Below are 15,297 nucleotides of genomic sequence, written 5' to 3'. Positions count from 1 at the left end.
TGAGAGCTGGTTCCTTATTTGGAATGTGGGTAATACTATCATATTAGTATTTTTCAAAGGTAGTGGCTTATTACTATAGAATCACAAGACTGTGTACCTGCTCCCAGGACTGTTTTCTGGTCTCTGCGCCTAGACTGGGGGTGGGGAGAGAAGCAGGTACCAGGCTTTGGCCAGGTTAAGGCATTCCTGGCCTTTTGTTTTACAAACACCCCATGCTGCTGAACTAGCTTCTCCAGGATCTCCAAACTGCCTACTTGCCTTTGATCTATTTACATTAAGTTAATTTTTTAAAGCCCTTCCTTTCTTTTTAATAGTTCTCAAGATGTTTAAAACTAATGTCATTTACAATGGAAACCTCAGAAGCTTACATGGGAAGAAAAGTTTACAAAATGTTCAGTTGTAGCAGGGGTTCTAGTAGCGAAGCTGGGAAGGCGCTAGTTGCTCTGGTAGGGAAGGAGCAGAGCCCTGACCCGCCCTCACCTGACCTCCTCCCCCGCCTCATAGCAGGGGTTTGGTTCCTGGGTTCACTAAGGTTATCTAGCTGATTCACTGTTGAGGTAAAAACAGGACTGAGCTCATGGTGTTGAAAGCCACTGAAAGCGGAGGAAACTAGTCATGAAAACCCTGACTATCAGCTGAGAGATCACTTCCCAATAACTCCTGGCAAGAGCTAAGTACTTTTCTCCAGGCTGGTGCACGTCTTCAGGGCTGGTCAGGACACAGAGCTGTTTCAGCCTAGGTGGGCAGTGATTGCTTCCTCCATGTTTGAGGGCGCTGAGCTGTACTTCAATGTGGACCATGGCTACCTGGAGGGCTTGGTGCGAGGGTGCAAAGCTGGCCTCCTGACCCAGCAGGACTACATCAACCTGGTCCAGTGTGAGACTCTGGAAGGTAAGTGCTACCCTTTTCACCTTAAAAAAAAGGTGTGTGGGGTGGGGAAGCGGGGGCGGGGGGGGGGGGGGGGGGGGGGATGGACGACTGATGCTGCCTGCTGGAAGCTAGATTGGGGGCTTTAGTCTCAAGGCCTGAGAGTTCTGGGTAGGCTCTTATTCTCAAGGCCAAGACTTCAGGGCTACATGAACTTGGAAGAGCAAAAAAAAAAAAAAAAAAAAAAAAAAAAAAAAAAATTACATCTCTATTTTCGTTATTCCCTAAGTGAAATTTAGCATTTCCTTTTATGACTGCAAGCAACAAATCACAGTAGTTAAAACTTTTGTCACCAATAAAAGGCAGTATGTTCATATCCTTATACAGTTCTTGCAGATACCTTGAAATATCATTTATATTTTCACTATTACAAAATTATACTAGATTTGCACTCCTCCTTGATATTTCATGTCTTAATAAAGAAGCACGTTATATAAATTTTAAATATCTTAACTATATTTTAATATATTTAGTGTCCTTTGAATACTATATATTTTCATTGTACATATTATTTATAAATATTATTTGGAGAATGATTTTACCAAACTGTCCAATGAGCTATAGTTAAGAAACCCCCAAAACCTTGGTCTAGAGAATTTTATTCTATCTCATTTCTCAGTATCTATTAGTATGAGAGTATGTATATTTGAGGTTTTTTTTTAAATAAAGCTTAAGAAAAAAAATCAAGAGACATTGGCATGGGAGTTCTCATTGTGGCGCAGTGGAAAAAAATCTGACTACTATTGCATGAGGATTCAGGTTCGATCCCTGGCCTCGCTCAGTTTGTCAGGGATCCGGCATTGCTGTGAGCTGTGGTGCAGGTAGCAGATTCGGCTCGGATCCCATGTTGCTGTGGCTGTGGCTGTGGCTGGCGGCTGTAGCTCCAATTCAACCCTCAGCCTGGGAACTTCCATGTGCTGCAGGTGCAGCCCTAAAAAGCAAAAAAAAAAAGAAAGATTGTGAGGTTGTGAGGATGGTTGTACAACTATAAATAAAATAAAATTCATTGAATTATTATATTAAAAAGATATTAGTATACACCCAGGAAATCATCACCACAATCTATGCCATAGACCTATCCATTTACCTCCAAAGTTTTTCTCTTGCCCTCTGTGTATGTATGTGTGTGTGTGTACTATAGGCTCTAGGATTTACTCATCTTGTATAACTGACACTTTGTATTCTTTGACTAATAGCTCACCATTTCCCCCTCCTTTCTGGAAATTACCTTTAAGCTACAGTATTTCCAAAACCTTATCAAAGATTTCACATACCAAATACAGTATTTTCATTATTAAAAACAGCTACCTTCCCTTATTTTAAAACATGCTTATAAAATCAATATAATAATGTCAGTAGTAAGGTGTTTTAAAACTTCCAGATTATTCTAGAAAAAGCAAGAAAGCAATAAGGATCAAGACTGCCGGCAAGAGTAGTAGAAGGCCAAAACCAAAACAACAAACGTGAAGATGAATTTGAAGGTTTCTCAAGTAGAGCTGAGGTCCCTGAGGTCACTTATTTTTTGTTCTGACCAGTTAAAGCCAGAGTTAAGGCAAAACTGTCCAAGGTGACAGAGACCCTCTCCTTCATTAGAGACAGAAACAGCTAGACAGATCTTATAGATGAAAACTAATTCTGTTGGCTAGAAATAATCACAATATAGCCCCAAATCCTAAATCATTTCAGCATATTTAATTAGGAGTTTGGTGCCTGGAAGATGTTAATTATGTATAGAAAATTGTTATAAATTGAGGCAGAAAAAATTAATGAACACAGGGCAGAATGAGTGCTTCTGAGAGAAGCCATTTGACTGAATTCTAAATAGTGTTCAGTCAAGCTTTTAAATGGGCTGAGGAATGCAAACTTAAACACAAACAGTACGTAAAATATCTTCATGATACAAAACAAGGTTTAGCCAAGCTCACTAAAAAATTCAGAAAGACACTACACTCAGTTTCAATTTGGGAGAGAAGGAAAAGTTTCAGAGCCTTTTGAACACCTGAAAAATGAACTTTAAAAAAAAAAACAGGTGCCTACACATAGGATTTTCCATATAATATCAGGGGGTCATGGACCACCTGAAGTCACCCATCTCCCTGGGTAAGAAACCCTGCATATACACCTCGACTTTATTAAGTTATATCTCATGGTTGCTACCTTTCTTTCTTCCCAGTAATATTTTTTTTCAACCATTTGTTTCTCAATTGTGTTTGAATCTGTTGCCAATCTATTTGGAGACGCCTGGGGATATCAAATATGAGCCCTCACGCTGGGTTTTAATGACTGCTGAGAAAATCAATCTAAACAAAGTAAGGGTTTTATGTCCTCAGTGAGCAGTTGAGGACTCAGAGGCTTAGAGCGGCTGTGACTACTCTTAACAGCCTTGTCAGGGGTCAGGTGTTTAGACCTCTGCATGTGTTTTTCCACTAAAATGTCTCCCTGCTGAGAGTGAGTTGAAGATACACAAATAGGTCTATGTTCCTCTCAGCTCCCTTTTTATAGAGGAAATAATAAAGTCTGTCCTGCCTGTTTATTTTATACAATGTTGGGAAGTAAATCACTTGAGAACAGCAATGCCACTGTTGCATCTGTGAATGCACTAACAGAAACCCAACCACGTTGTGAGCTGGCTTGAGTTAAAGAGAAGAATCAAGGACAACAATTAGGGAGTTCCCTTCGTGGCTCAGTGATTAACAAATCCAACTAGGATCCAGGAGGTTGCAGGTTCGATCCCTGGCCTTGCTCAGTGGGTCAAGGATCCGGCATTGCCCTGAGCTATGATGTAGGTCACAGACGCAGCTTGGATCCTGCGTTGTGGCTGTGACGTAGGCTGGCGGCTGTAGCTCCAATTCAACCCATAGCCTGGGAACCTCCATATGTAGCAGTGTGGCCCTAAAATAGCTAAAATAAATAAATAAATAAAGGATTTATCTATTGGGATAGAATACAAAGACTTTAGGATTTCTTTTTTTTAATTACTTAATGAATTTTATTAAATTTATAGGTGTGCAACAGTCATCACTTTAGAATTTCTATTTAGTTTTGCACATAATATGCACCATATAAATTATGGGTAAAGAAGCATAGGTAAAAGATTATCATAATAATACTTTACATTGAAGCAGGTACTTTCTGTAAAGAAAAGCTAACTTGGCAAAGATTCAGTTCACCTTTAGCCTTTTAAAGTCCTCTAGTCTTTAAAAGAAAAGTGTACTAATATCAACAAATTGTTTTAGCACTACCTCCTAGAAATATATAAGGTTTCAGGTAAATTTGGAAGAGAGAAATATGAAGATTGAAGAAAAAAAAAAAGCTTTGAAAAGGCCTAATATTTATGATTGTGTGAGTGTGGTCAGAAATATTCATCTGGTCCTGACCCTGACTAACAATGACCTGAACTAGTCACTAGGAACCTCTGTGACTCAGTCCTTCCCACAGACAGGAGAGGAAGTCATTTCACATGGCCTATGTCACTGGATTGCTTGGAGGCTATATTCCTATGGAAAATTCTTGAAAAGTGACTTTAAATAAAAGTTCTTTAAAGACTTGTGGTTGCCAAGGGGGAGGGGTGGTGGCAGTGGGACAGATTGGGAGTTTGGGATTAGCAGCTACAAACAATTTTATATAGAGAATGGATAAACTACAAGATCCTACAGTATAGAACAGGGAACTGTATTCAATATCCTGTGATAAGCCATAATGGAAAAGAATATGAAAAAAAATTATATTTTTGTGTAACAGAATCACTTTGCTATACAGAAGAAATTAACACATTGTATATCAACTATATTTTAATAAAATAAACTTTTTAAAAATTTAATAAACAGTTAATTGATTAGTCAGCTTCAAAAAATTTTCTTTAGAAAGTTCTTTAAAAGTGACTAGAACCAAATAATAATGTTACGGGGTATAAAATAGTCTTTAGAAGAATACTGGTTTTGTTTTGAGTAATGTGGGGTTTTTCTGTTTTTTGTTTTATTTTGTTTTTGTTGTTTTTTTGTTTGTTTGTTTGTTTTTTGTTGCTTTTTAGGGCTGCATCTGTGGCACATGGAAGTTCCCAGGCTAGGGGTTGAATCAGAGCTACAACTGCCAGCCCACACCATAGCTACAGCAACTTGGGATCCAAGCCTTATCTACCTACACCATGGCTCACAGCAACACTAGATGGTTAACTCACTGAGTGGGAGGCCAGGGATCAAAACCCTCATCCCCCTGGATACTAGTCGGATTCATTTCTGCTGAGCCACAAGGGGAACTTCTAAAACTTTTTATTTCAATTTTTTTTTCTTTTTCGGCTGCACCTGTGGCAAATGGAAGTTCCCAGGCTAGGGGTCAAACCTGCACTGCCTCAGAGACATTGCCAGACCCTCAAGCTGCTGCACCACAGTGGGAACTCCTAAAGCATTTTTTTTTTTTTAAGCAGTTGTATGTTCACAGCAAAATTAAGAAGAAAGTACAGAGATTCCTATTTAACCCCTGCTCCATGCATGCATAGTCTCCCCCTATTTTTAGCAACATCCCCCACCAGAGTGGTACATTGTTACAATTAGTGAGCCTTCACAGATACATCATAGTGACCCAGAGTCCATAGTTTACAGCTCAGTCACTCTTGGTATGGTATAATCTTGGGTTTGGACAAATATATATAACATGTATCCACAACTATTATATCACACAGAGTATTTTCACTCACCCAAAAATCCTCTGTTCTCTGAGGATTCTCTCTCCCCCTGGCCCCTGCCCCTGGCAACCACTGATCTTTTTGCTGCTTCCATAGTTTTGCCTTTTCCAGAATGTCACATAGTTGGAGTCATACAGTATATAGCCTTTTCAGGTGGCTTCTTTCACTTAGTAACATGCATTTGAGGTTCCTCCATGTCTTTTCTTGGCAATATTGTTATTTTCATCAGTCTTTTTAAAATTACAAACAAGACTGTTGTGAATATTCTTTCCTCTTCAAAAAAGAAAAAGTAGGGTGTTCCCATTGTGGCTCATCAGATTACAAACCTGACTGGTATCCATGAAGATGCAGGTTTGATCCCTGGCCTGGCTCAGTGAGTTAAGGATCTAGCGTTGCCGTGAGTGAGCTGTGGTGTAGATGAAGACACAGCTTGGATCCTGTGTTGCTGTGGCTGTGGTGTAGGCCGACAGCTGCAGCTCCAATTTGAACCTTAGCCTGGGAACCTCAATGTGCAGCAGGAGTGGCCCTAAAAAGAAGAAAAAAAAAAAAAGTAGTAAAGTTAATACTTCAGAGATCTAGAATTTAGTAAGAAATAGCCTTTTCTAAGATATGTGGTGCAAATGTCCCCTGGTTTTCAGGGTGTGTTGAGAGCACCTTAACTTCATCTTCTCTGCCATCATTTCTGGGACTAGGATGAGATGAGCTGATTATACCTCACAGTTACATATTTTCCAAGTGACATGACCTTCATTCCTTTCTACCTGTGCCTGCAAGTGGGAATTAATTCGTGTATTAAGCACTTTCTAGATAGAGTGAAGGAAGTAAAGATGAAAAAGACAGTCCCTGACTTAAAATGACCCCCACTTTAGAGAATAAAAACATTGGAAAAATAAGAAACCATAAAGGAGAATAGTTGGACCTCAAAATTCCAAATGTATGTGTTAGGTAGGATAAGATAGGGACTCTGGAGTTCTTGTCGTCGCACAGCGGAGATGAATTAACTAGGAACCATGAGGTTGGGGGTTCGACCCCTGGCCTCACTCAGTGGGTTAAGGGTCCAGCATTGCCTTGGGCTGTGGTGTAGGTAGCAGATGCGGCTTGGGTCTGGTGTTGCTGTGGCTCTGGAGTAGGACAGCAGCAATGGCTCTGATCAGACCCCTATCCTGGGTGTGGCCCTAAAAAAGGACAAAAGACAAAATAAATAAATAAGACAAAAAGATAGCCACTCTGATCCTGGTGATTCAAAACAGGCCATTTATTGTTAACAAAAACAGGAGGCTTGCAATCAAATAATGAAGACACATGCAGATATCAGAGGAATGCCCTTCAGAGCATCTCCCTATAACCTTTTTCCCATGCAAATAAGGCATCCTCACCTGAAACCAATCAGAGGATCCAAATGTGCCCCCCAGGCAAGACGTCGAATCAGAGTTGTAGCCACTGTTCTATGCCACAGTCACAGCAATGTCAGATCTGAGCTGTGTCTGTGACCTACACCACAGCTCATGGCAATGCCTGGATCCTTAATCCACTGAGGGAGGCCAGGGATCAAATCTGCAACCTCATGTTTACTAGCTGGATTTGTTTCTGTTGCGCCACAATGGGAACGCCTAAAATATATTTTCTCTAGGATTGTCCAGATACAAAGAAACTGTGAAAGGATACAAATGAAACTAAAAATAGCAGTTACTGGGGATAGTAAGGAATGGCAGGGGTGGTGGACAGGTAGGTGACAAGTAGGAAAACTTTTACTGTTTACCTGTATTTGTACCTACTACTTTTTTTTTTTTTTTTTTTTTTTGTCTTTTGTCTTTTTAGGGCTGCATCTGTGGCATATGGAAGTTCTCAGACTAGAGGCTGAATAAGAGCTGCAGCTGCCAGCCTGTACCACAGCCACAGCAACGCAGGATCTGAACCATGTCTTCAACCTACACTCACTCATGGCAATGCCCGATCCTTAACCCTCTGAGCGAGGTCAGGGATCAAACCCACATCTTAATGGAAACTAGTCGGTTTGTTACCATTGAGTCATGACAGGAACTTCCACCTACTCCTTACTTTTTAAATTAAACACTTCACTTAGAATGAAGACTTATTTCAAAGTGCTTTCTTCAAGCTCCCTTAGACATTATTTGTACCTCTAATAATAGCAGTTACTTTCTCTACCTTGTCTTAAATATATACATACAGGAAGTGGGAGGGAATGGGAGGGATCAGGAGCTTGGGCTTATCAGACACAACTTAGAATAGATTTACAAGGAGATCCTGCTGAATAGCATTGAGAACTATGTCTAGATACTCATGTTGCAACAGAAGAAAGGGTGGGGGAAAAACTGTAATTGTAATGTATACATGTAAGGATAACCTGACCCCCTTGGTGTACAGTGGGAAAATAATAATAATAAAAAAAAAATATATATATATATATATATATACATACATACATACAGGAGTTCCCCTGTGGCACAATTGGATCTCTGCAGCACCAGGATGCAGGTTCGATCCCCAGCCCAGCACAATGAGTCAAAGGATCCAGTATTGCTGCAGCTGTGCTTCAGGTGGAAGCTGAAGCTGGGATCTGATCCTTGGCCAGGGAATTCCATATGCTATGGGGCAGCCAAAAAAGGAAAAACAAAACAAAACAAAAAAAAACACATAAAAATCATCCATACAGTACTGTCAATTTTCTGTTCATTAATACTTCCATGGCTTTATCAGGCAGGATAAACATCACTTAGTTTAAAAGGCTGGAGCAGTCTGTCCCATCTCTACCTGGTAAACATTTCCTCAGAACTTTTCTACCTTTTCTATAGTTATTTTCAGCCACAAATGTCATTCTCTGTCCTGCTTGCCTGGAGAGCACTTCATTCCTCTCTAGAGCCTCCACTGCAGAATCACTTTCTCTATAAACCCTTTTCTAGTATATCCCTACTGTGATAGAATTGATAAATCTCAATTTTGTGCTCTACTATACCTTGCAGTGGACCTAATTCTGTGCAGTATTTGTGACATTTGCATAAGTATGTCACCCTGGGGCAGGACATTTGTCTCATTTCTCTATCTTACCCCTGAATTATCACAGTTAAGGGCTTAACTCCTTAATGAATAAATGAATCTATCCCCTCCTAACTGTAAATGTCTCAAGGGCAGAAACTATAACTCTGTCTAGTAATGGAGGTGTTAATTAACTAGATGGGAGAATTCTTTCACAATGGAAACGTAAACCAAATCACCACCATGTACACTTTAAATATCTTACAATTTTATTTGTCATTTATACTTCAATAAAGCTGAAATTTTTAAGCCTTTTTTTTTTTTTAAGGTAGGAACCACACCTTATTCTTTTTTGTCTCCTAGCTTCCCTAGCCTAAGGCCATGTTTTGCACATAATAAGAATCCGAAAATACACATTAGAAATGTCTGCTTGTTTAAGTCCTTGTTCTTCTACTTTTTTGCTTAGGGAGGTCAAGCCAGCTGCTTAACTTTTAGCCATGGTGCTTTCTTATCTGATATTTAGATGGTATCTCCCTTGCCTGACTCCTGGATACCCAGGGAATTCAAAATTTCTGAAAATGTTTTGTAAACTGTAAATCATAAGAATTCCTGGGCAGTTATAAGAACACCCCCAGAAGGGCAGTGTATATACAACAAGAATTAATTTGCCCTCTTCTGCTGGACTTTTTAATTCCTAAAATAATCCTTCACATTTCCTGGTTATGGTTAATAGTGTTTGGTATATGATTCTAAGTAATTGATCTTATTCACCTCCAATTAGCCCTGGTTTGCTTTGGAAATACTCATTCTATGAGTAATTAAAAACAATTGAAAAATATAAGAAGAGTTTGAACCTATAAATGGGAAATATATTTGAAAGTGAATCACATCTTGAGGACAGCAGGTTAGGAAAATGCTGATGAGATGAAGGTGGTAGGTGTTGGGAGGGAAGTTGAGATAAAAAGACATTCTAGGTTCATGCGGAGAATTAGCAAACTGCAGACTGAAAACAAAAGCATACAGGTGAAGAGTAAAGCAGTTTGGCTTTACTATCATACCTGGAGATAAGGCAGGACTTTAGGCTGGGAAAATTTTTGAAAGACGTTATCTAATTATAAAGCTTCAAAATATTGAATGAGGAAAGAGACATGTCTGAATCTTCAGTCAAACACTTGTAAGTATAGAACACACAAACAAGTTATTTCTTTGAAACTCAGTTTCTTCATCTGTGAAATGGGGGTTATTGTTAAGGTTAAGAGATAATGTATATTAAAATCATCTGTTAGTGATAAAACACTCTATAAGTATTATGAAAGTTGTTTTCAATCTCCCTAAAACTCAGTAGCTCCAAGCTACTTATAGGATCATTATAAGATCAATTTTTTTTTTTCCTTTTTGGCCACAGCTAGACATATGGTGTTCCCGGGCCAGGGATCAGCCTAAGCTGCAGTTGCAATCTAAGCCACAGTTGAGGCAACTTGGAATCCTTAATCCACTATGCCAGGCGAGGATCAAACCTGCGTCCAGGGCTCCCAAGAGGCTGCCAATTCTGCTGTGCCGCAGCAGGAACTAAGACTGAAATATTTCTTAAGCAAAGATGAAGTACATGCAGAGTTTGGCAGAATCTATTAAGAAAGATTGTCATAGTGATCTAGGCGTCAGATGGTCATTCTAAACCGGGGATATAAGGAATGGAAATCTGGTAAGATATTAAGGAACAATGAAGGGGATTTGAAGTTAATAAAGCACCAAAGAGGACTGAGGTTTTATCACCATGAGAATGGCAGCACCTTAGCAAAAATGGAGCAAGAAGAGTCTGGTTTTATAGTTACTGATAGGTTTATTAAAATATAAATAATTAGGAGTTCCCATCATGGCTCAACAGTAACAAACCCTACTATGATCCATGAGGATTCAGGTTTGATCCCTGACCTCACTCAGTGGGTTAAGGATCCACCGTTGTGATGAGCTGTGGTGGAGGTCTCAGACACGGCTCAGATCTGGCATTGCTGTGGCTGTGGTGTAGGCCAGCAGCTGTAACTCTAATTCAACCCCTAGCCTGGGAACTTCCATATGCTGTGGGTGTGGCCCTAAAAAGCAAAAAAAAAAAAAAAAAAAAAAAGATATTGTGACAGATTCCATTACATTATTCAGGAAAATTCTGGTTTAGAGAATAAAAATTAAAGTTTTAGCCAACTGAGTCAAATTATTTTGGAAATAGATGGGTTCAAGTGAGAAAAAAACAAAAGCAAGACTCTTTATCTACATCATCTTTTAACCCCACAACAGGATTTCCCTGGTAGTAGCAGGCTAAGGATCTCATGTTGTCATTGCTGTGGCTTGGGTTTGATCCCTGGCCTGGGAACTTCTACAACAGACACAACCAAAAATAAAAAATAAAACTTAAAAAAATTCCCTGGAAAGCTTAGCCTCTATATCCATTTTGTAGATGAAAGTAAGTTCAGAAATGCCAGGTAATTTCCCACATTCAGCACCAGCAGAGGATGGGGAAGTGAGGGGTGGGGTCGGAGAGGGGGTCTGCTTGAAGATAGCACTCTTCACAGGTACCTCTGAAGGTGCTTCCCTGCCATTACCTACCTGAGTGAGGTGAGAAAGGTTTGGACATTCATTTTTATAAAGTCCCAACAGCAAGTGGCACAGAGAAAAAAAATCATCTGCCCAACAAATTAATAGTGAGGAGATAATGACCAGATAGTTGTCCTATCTTCATGGCAAAGGGATCTAGGATGATTCTCTGAACCCAGTGACTGAAGCCCACAGAAGAGACATTTTTACATTATGACCCTGTGGACAAACATGCAGACACATGTGCATATACGCTACTCTGGGTGATGTCCTCTGATCCTTGTTATAATAGCAGAATCTATTCCCTTTATGCTATTGTGTTTGGGAGCTATAAAACTGATTTAGTTGGTAGTGATCTCACAGTTCCTCTTTTGAATAAAAAGAGAAAAAAAAATGCCACTTGCCACACCACTCTGGATAAAAAAAGAGTGCAATTTTCCAAAGTGTTCTCTGTGGGTGGCTCCATTGTTTTCTAGTAGCTTGGGAGGTTCTGTACCAAACTCTTTGCAAAGAAATCATTCCAATTAATGTATTCAAGGCTTTCAGTTCCTACCGTTAAGAAGCCTGTTTATTCCAAATGTATTTGACCACAACCATCAATTCATTGCCTACTTATTTAGATAAGCACTTGGGGAAATGCAAGGAAAAAAAATTTTTGATTCCATTTTTAAAGCTAGAAAGCTATAAGCATTCTTGTCATTACTGAGTGATAATGATATTATCTCAGAGCAAATATTTCAGGTCCTAAGATTTTGTTAGAAACAGAATGTACATGTTACTTGGATCATCTTGGGGCTGGGGACACAGAGCTCCTTCTATCCCAACTGTCTCTCCACCAACCACAGTATTACAGGTTTCCTTACTTGAGACATTTAATTTCAGAATCTCACTGGAACTGAAAGGTTTGGAAGTTATTTTGCTTAAAGGAAACATATGTCATATGAGCAAAATATCATGGTTTTTGGAAGCAATACCATTTTGTGTCACTTCTGTTGGCAAATATTCCTCAGTGCTGAGAATGCAAACTGTCAAATTGCATAAAAACCTGAACTATCAAAATAAAAGCCAAATGACATGGCATAAGAGTTACAGGGTTTTTTTTTTAATTAAATTAATTAAATAGGTAATTGGGCAAATAAATTCTGCAGTCAGGTGAAGAGCATCTCTGATGCATGATCTACTCCAGACACTGAGAAAGGATGCCCGTCTCCTGAAGCTCAAAGACTCAAGAACCACTTGAGTGCCTAACTGCAAGTCCTCCCTCCCCCCTAGCTACCAGAGCAACTAGTTCAGAGCCCATATGGGCTCCCTGTTATCCTTAGGATGAAGGTGGTCACACCATGCCTTCCTAGGGACAACCCCTGCTTCCCTCTCTTGGCTTCATTTCTCCTCTCTCCCACTCAATGCTTGAACAACTCTGAACTGTTCTTGCGCCTACCATACCTGTGCTAATTCATAGAGTGCCTTTCTTGTACCCTTCTGCAGCACTTTACTGCCCACCTCTGGCTGAACCTTCTTCTGGAAACTTTCCTAGACTTTTTTGCTCTCATCCCTGTGAATCTTCCTCTCATTTTCTACGTTTCCATTAATCAAGGTTATCTTTATCACTGAACTTACTTGTTTGAAACATGTTTATTGTGGCTCCACCCCCACCAAATTGTGTTTCTTTAAGGAAGAGGAATATATCTCATCCATCTTTGGGTCTCCTGTGGTTAAGAGCACATAATAGATGCTAATAAATGTTTGAAAGAAAAATGTAATAAGCTCTAGGATACCATATTGGCAGCAGTTGTGTGTAGATGGTGCCAAAGACATTTTCGATATTCAGATATTTAAGAACATTTATGTGTTAGGTACTATACAAGGAACCAAAAGATAAGAGCTATAACTAAGAAAGCAGAACTGCCTTTTTGGAGTTAACATATTAAGACTAATGCTGTGCTACAAGTATTACCCAAGTATTTTCTTGTTTGTTTGTGAGGTTTTTTTTGGCTGCACCCATGGCGTGCAGAAGTTTCAGGGCCAGAGAATGAACTCATGCCACAACAGCAACCCAGGAGCGACAATACCAGATTCTTAACCCACTGAGCCACCAGGGAACTTCTGCTAACCAAGTACTTTTAAATCCAGCTGAATGAGATTGGAAAATTCTGCCAAACAGAATTAAGGCTTTACAAGACAATTGATAATGTAATTTAATTCATTGGAAATAAAATGCAGGTTTCTAATACTGGTTGGCTTTCACTCCATTTATCAATGGGAATTTGAGCAAGTCATTAACCTCTTTGAGTTTCAGGGTTCTTATCTATAAAAGAGGGTAAAAATCATTCTTAACTCTTATGGCTGCCATGAGTGTTAAATGAGATAATATACTCCTGATATACGACCTGATACACAATAAGCACTTAATCACTAGTAACTGTTATTTTAAAGTTGAAGGAGGGAGTTTCCATCATGGTGCAGTGGAAATGAATCTGACCAGGAACCATGAGGTTGCGGGTTCAGTTCCTGGCCTTGCTCAGTGAGTTAAGGATCTGGCGTTGCTGTGAGCTATGGTGTAGGTTGCAGACTCAGCTCAGATCTGGCATAGTTGTGGCTGTGGTGTAGGCCATTGGCTACAGCTCCGGTTAGACTCCTAGCCTGGAAACCTCCATATGCCGTGGGTGTGGTACTAAAAAGGACAAAAGACAAAAAAATAAAAATAAATAAAGTTGAAGGATACATTATAATGAGTGATCTGAAAAGGGGACATTTCTAGAGAGTGGGATGGAATCAGTATTCACAAAACTGGGTGCGAAGAAAACAAATGGTTTGTTCAAGATGAAATGACAATAAGTGAAATTGGAAATGAATTAAATTATCTGGTAACCCAAAATAATGCCATTCAAAGGATGGGCTGGCAACAACAAGATTCTGCTGTATAGCACAGGGAACTGTATTCAATATCTTGTAATAAACTATAATGGAAAACAACCTGAAAATGAATATATATATATATATATATATTCTTAGAACACACACATACATATGTACACACACGCATATATATAAAGCTAAACTACTGTACACCAAAAATTAACACAATGTTGTAAATCAACTATATTTTTTAAAATAAAATATATTAAAAAAAAAGATGCCTAGCATGGTCCCATGGAAATGATGTTGGAATTTAAGAGTAAGGAGACCTTTCATAGCGTCATCTCTACTACTATGTAACTCCCATTTAGCCCTATTGAAACTCAGTTTCTTCATCTTTAATCAAAGGATTTTGATGGCTGCCTATTTCACCTCCCATGCCCATAGCAAATATCAGTAATAATTTTTTTTCCCATCAAGCTGGGATTGAGCCTTAGTATCCTTCTTTAACAGTTTACTTAGCAAACCAGTTAGTTTTCCAAACGACTGAAGCTGGCTCAGGTAAAACCAATTCTCAATCTCTGGACTAGTTGGTTGGTAACGTTCTTTTCAGCTATGCTAAATAATAGCAGGGTTTTTAGGTATTGAACATTTTTATGTTTTACTAGAATATCTATATGAAAACTGAATTTTTTAAAGATTAACACTCAAGTCTAAATCATATGTAGCCCTTATGTTAAGGTCTAATAAGATAATAATAATGAGATGCAATTATCATAAGTTAGCATAAATTCATGAATGTTCAAAATTTCACCTGATTTGGTGTTTCATTTAATTTCAGATCTGAAAATTCATCTCCAGACCACTGATTACGGCAACTTCTTGGCTAATCAACCAAATCCTCTTACTGTTTCCATTATTGACACAGAGATGAGGAAAAAGCTATGCAGAGAATTTGAGTATTTCCGGAATCATTCCCTGGAGCCTCTGAGCACCTTCCTTACGTACATGACGTAAGTGATGTAAGTGGGGAGGCCTTGCCCCTCCCCAGTGGAATTGTGCCAACAACCCCTAATGTAATGTGGGGGTATTAGGCTGGCACTGGGCTTGAGACCTTTTCTTTTTTTTTTTATGGGTGCACCCACAGCATATGGAAGTTCCCAGGTCAGGGACTGAATATGAGCCATAGCTGCAGCAATGCTGGATCCTTTGACCCACTGCACTGGGCTGGGTATCAAACCTGTACCTCTACA

General features: G+C 39.3%; 1 protein-coding gene across 1 annotated transcript in view; it reads left to right on the top strand.

Annotated features, from left to right (window-relative positions):
- The window catches only part of ATP6V0D2 (ATPase H+ transporting V0 subunit d2), a 55,186-nt gene continuing 40,197 nt past the window's right edge, over window positions 309-15,297 (top strand). The window contains exons 1-2 of the mRNA XM_003125581.4: window positions 309-891; window positions 14,886-15,057. Coding sequence (XP_003125629.1) covers window positions 762-891; window positions 14,886-15,057 — 302 coding nt within the window. The 5' untranslated portion in view covers window positions 309-761. The remainder of the gene's footprint in view (window positions 892-14,885; window positions 15,058-15,297) is intronic.

Source organism: Sus scrofa, chromosome 4, assembly GCF_000003025.6.
Source record: "Sus scrofa isolate TJ Tabasco breed Duroc chromosome 4, Sscrofa11.1, whole genome shotgun sequence".
Taxonomy (NCBI): Eukaryota; Metazoa; Chordata; class Mammalia; order Artiodactyla; family Suidae; genus Sus; species Sus scrofa.
This window is presented reverse-complemented; position numbering and strand designations above follow the sequence as displayed.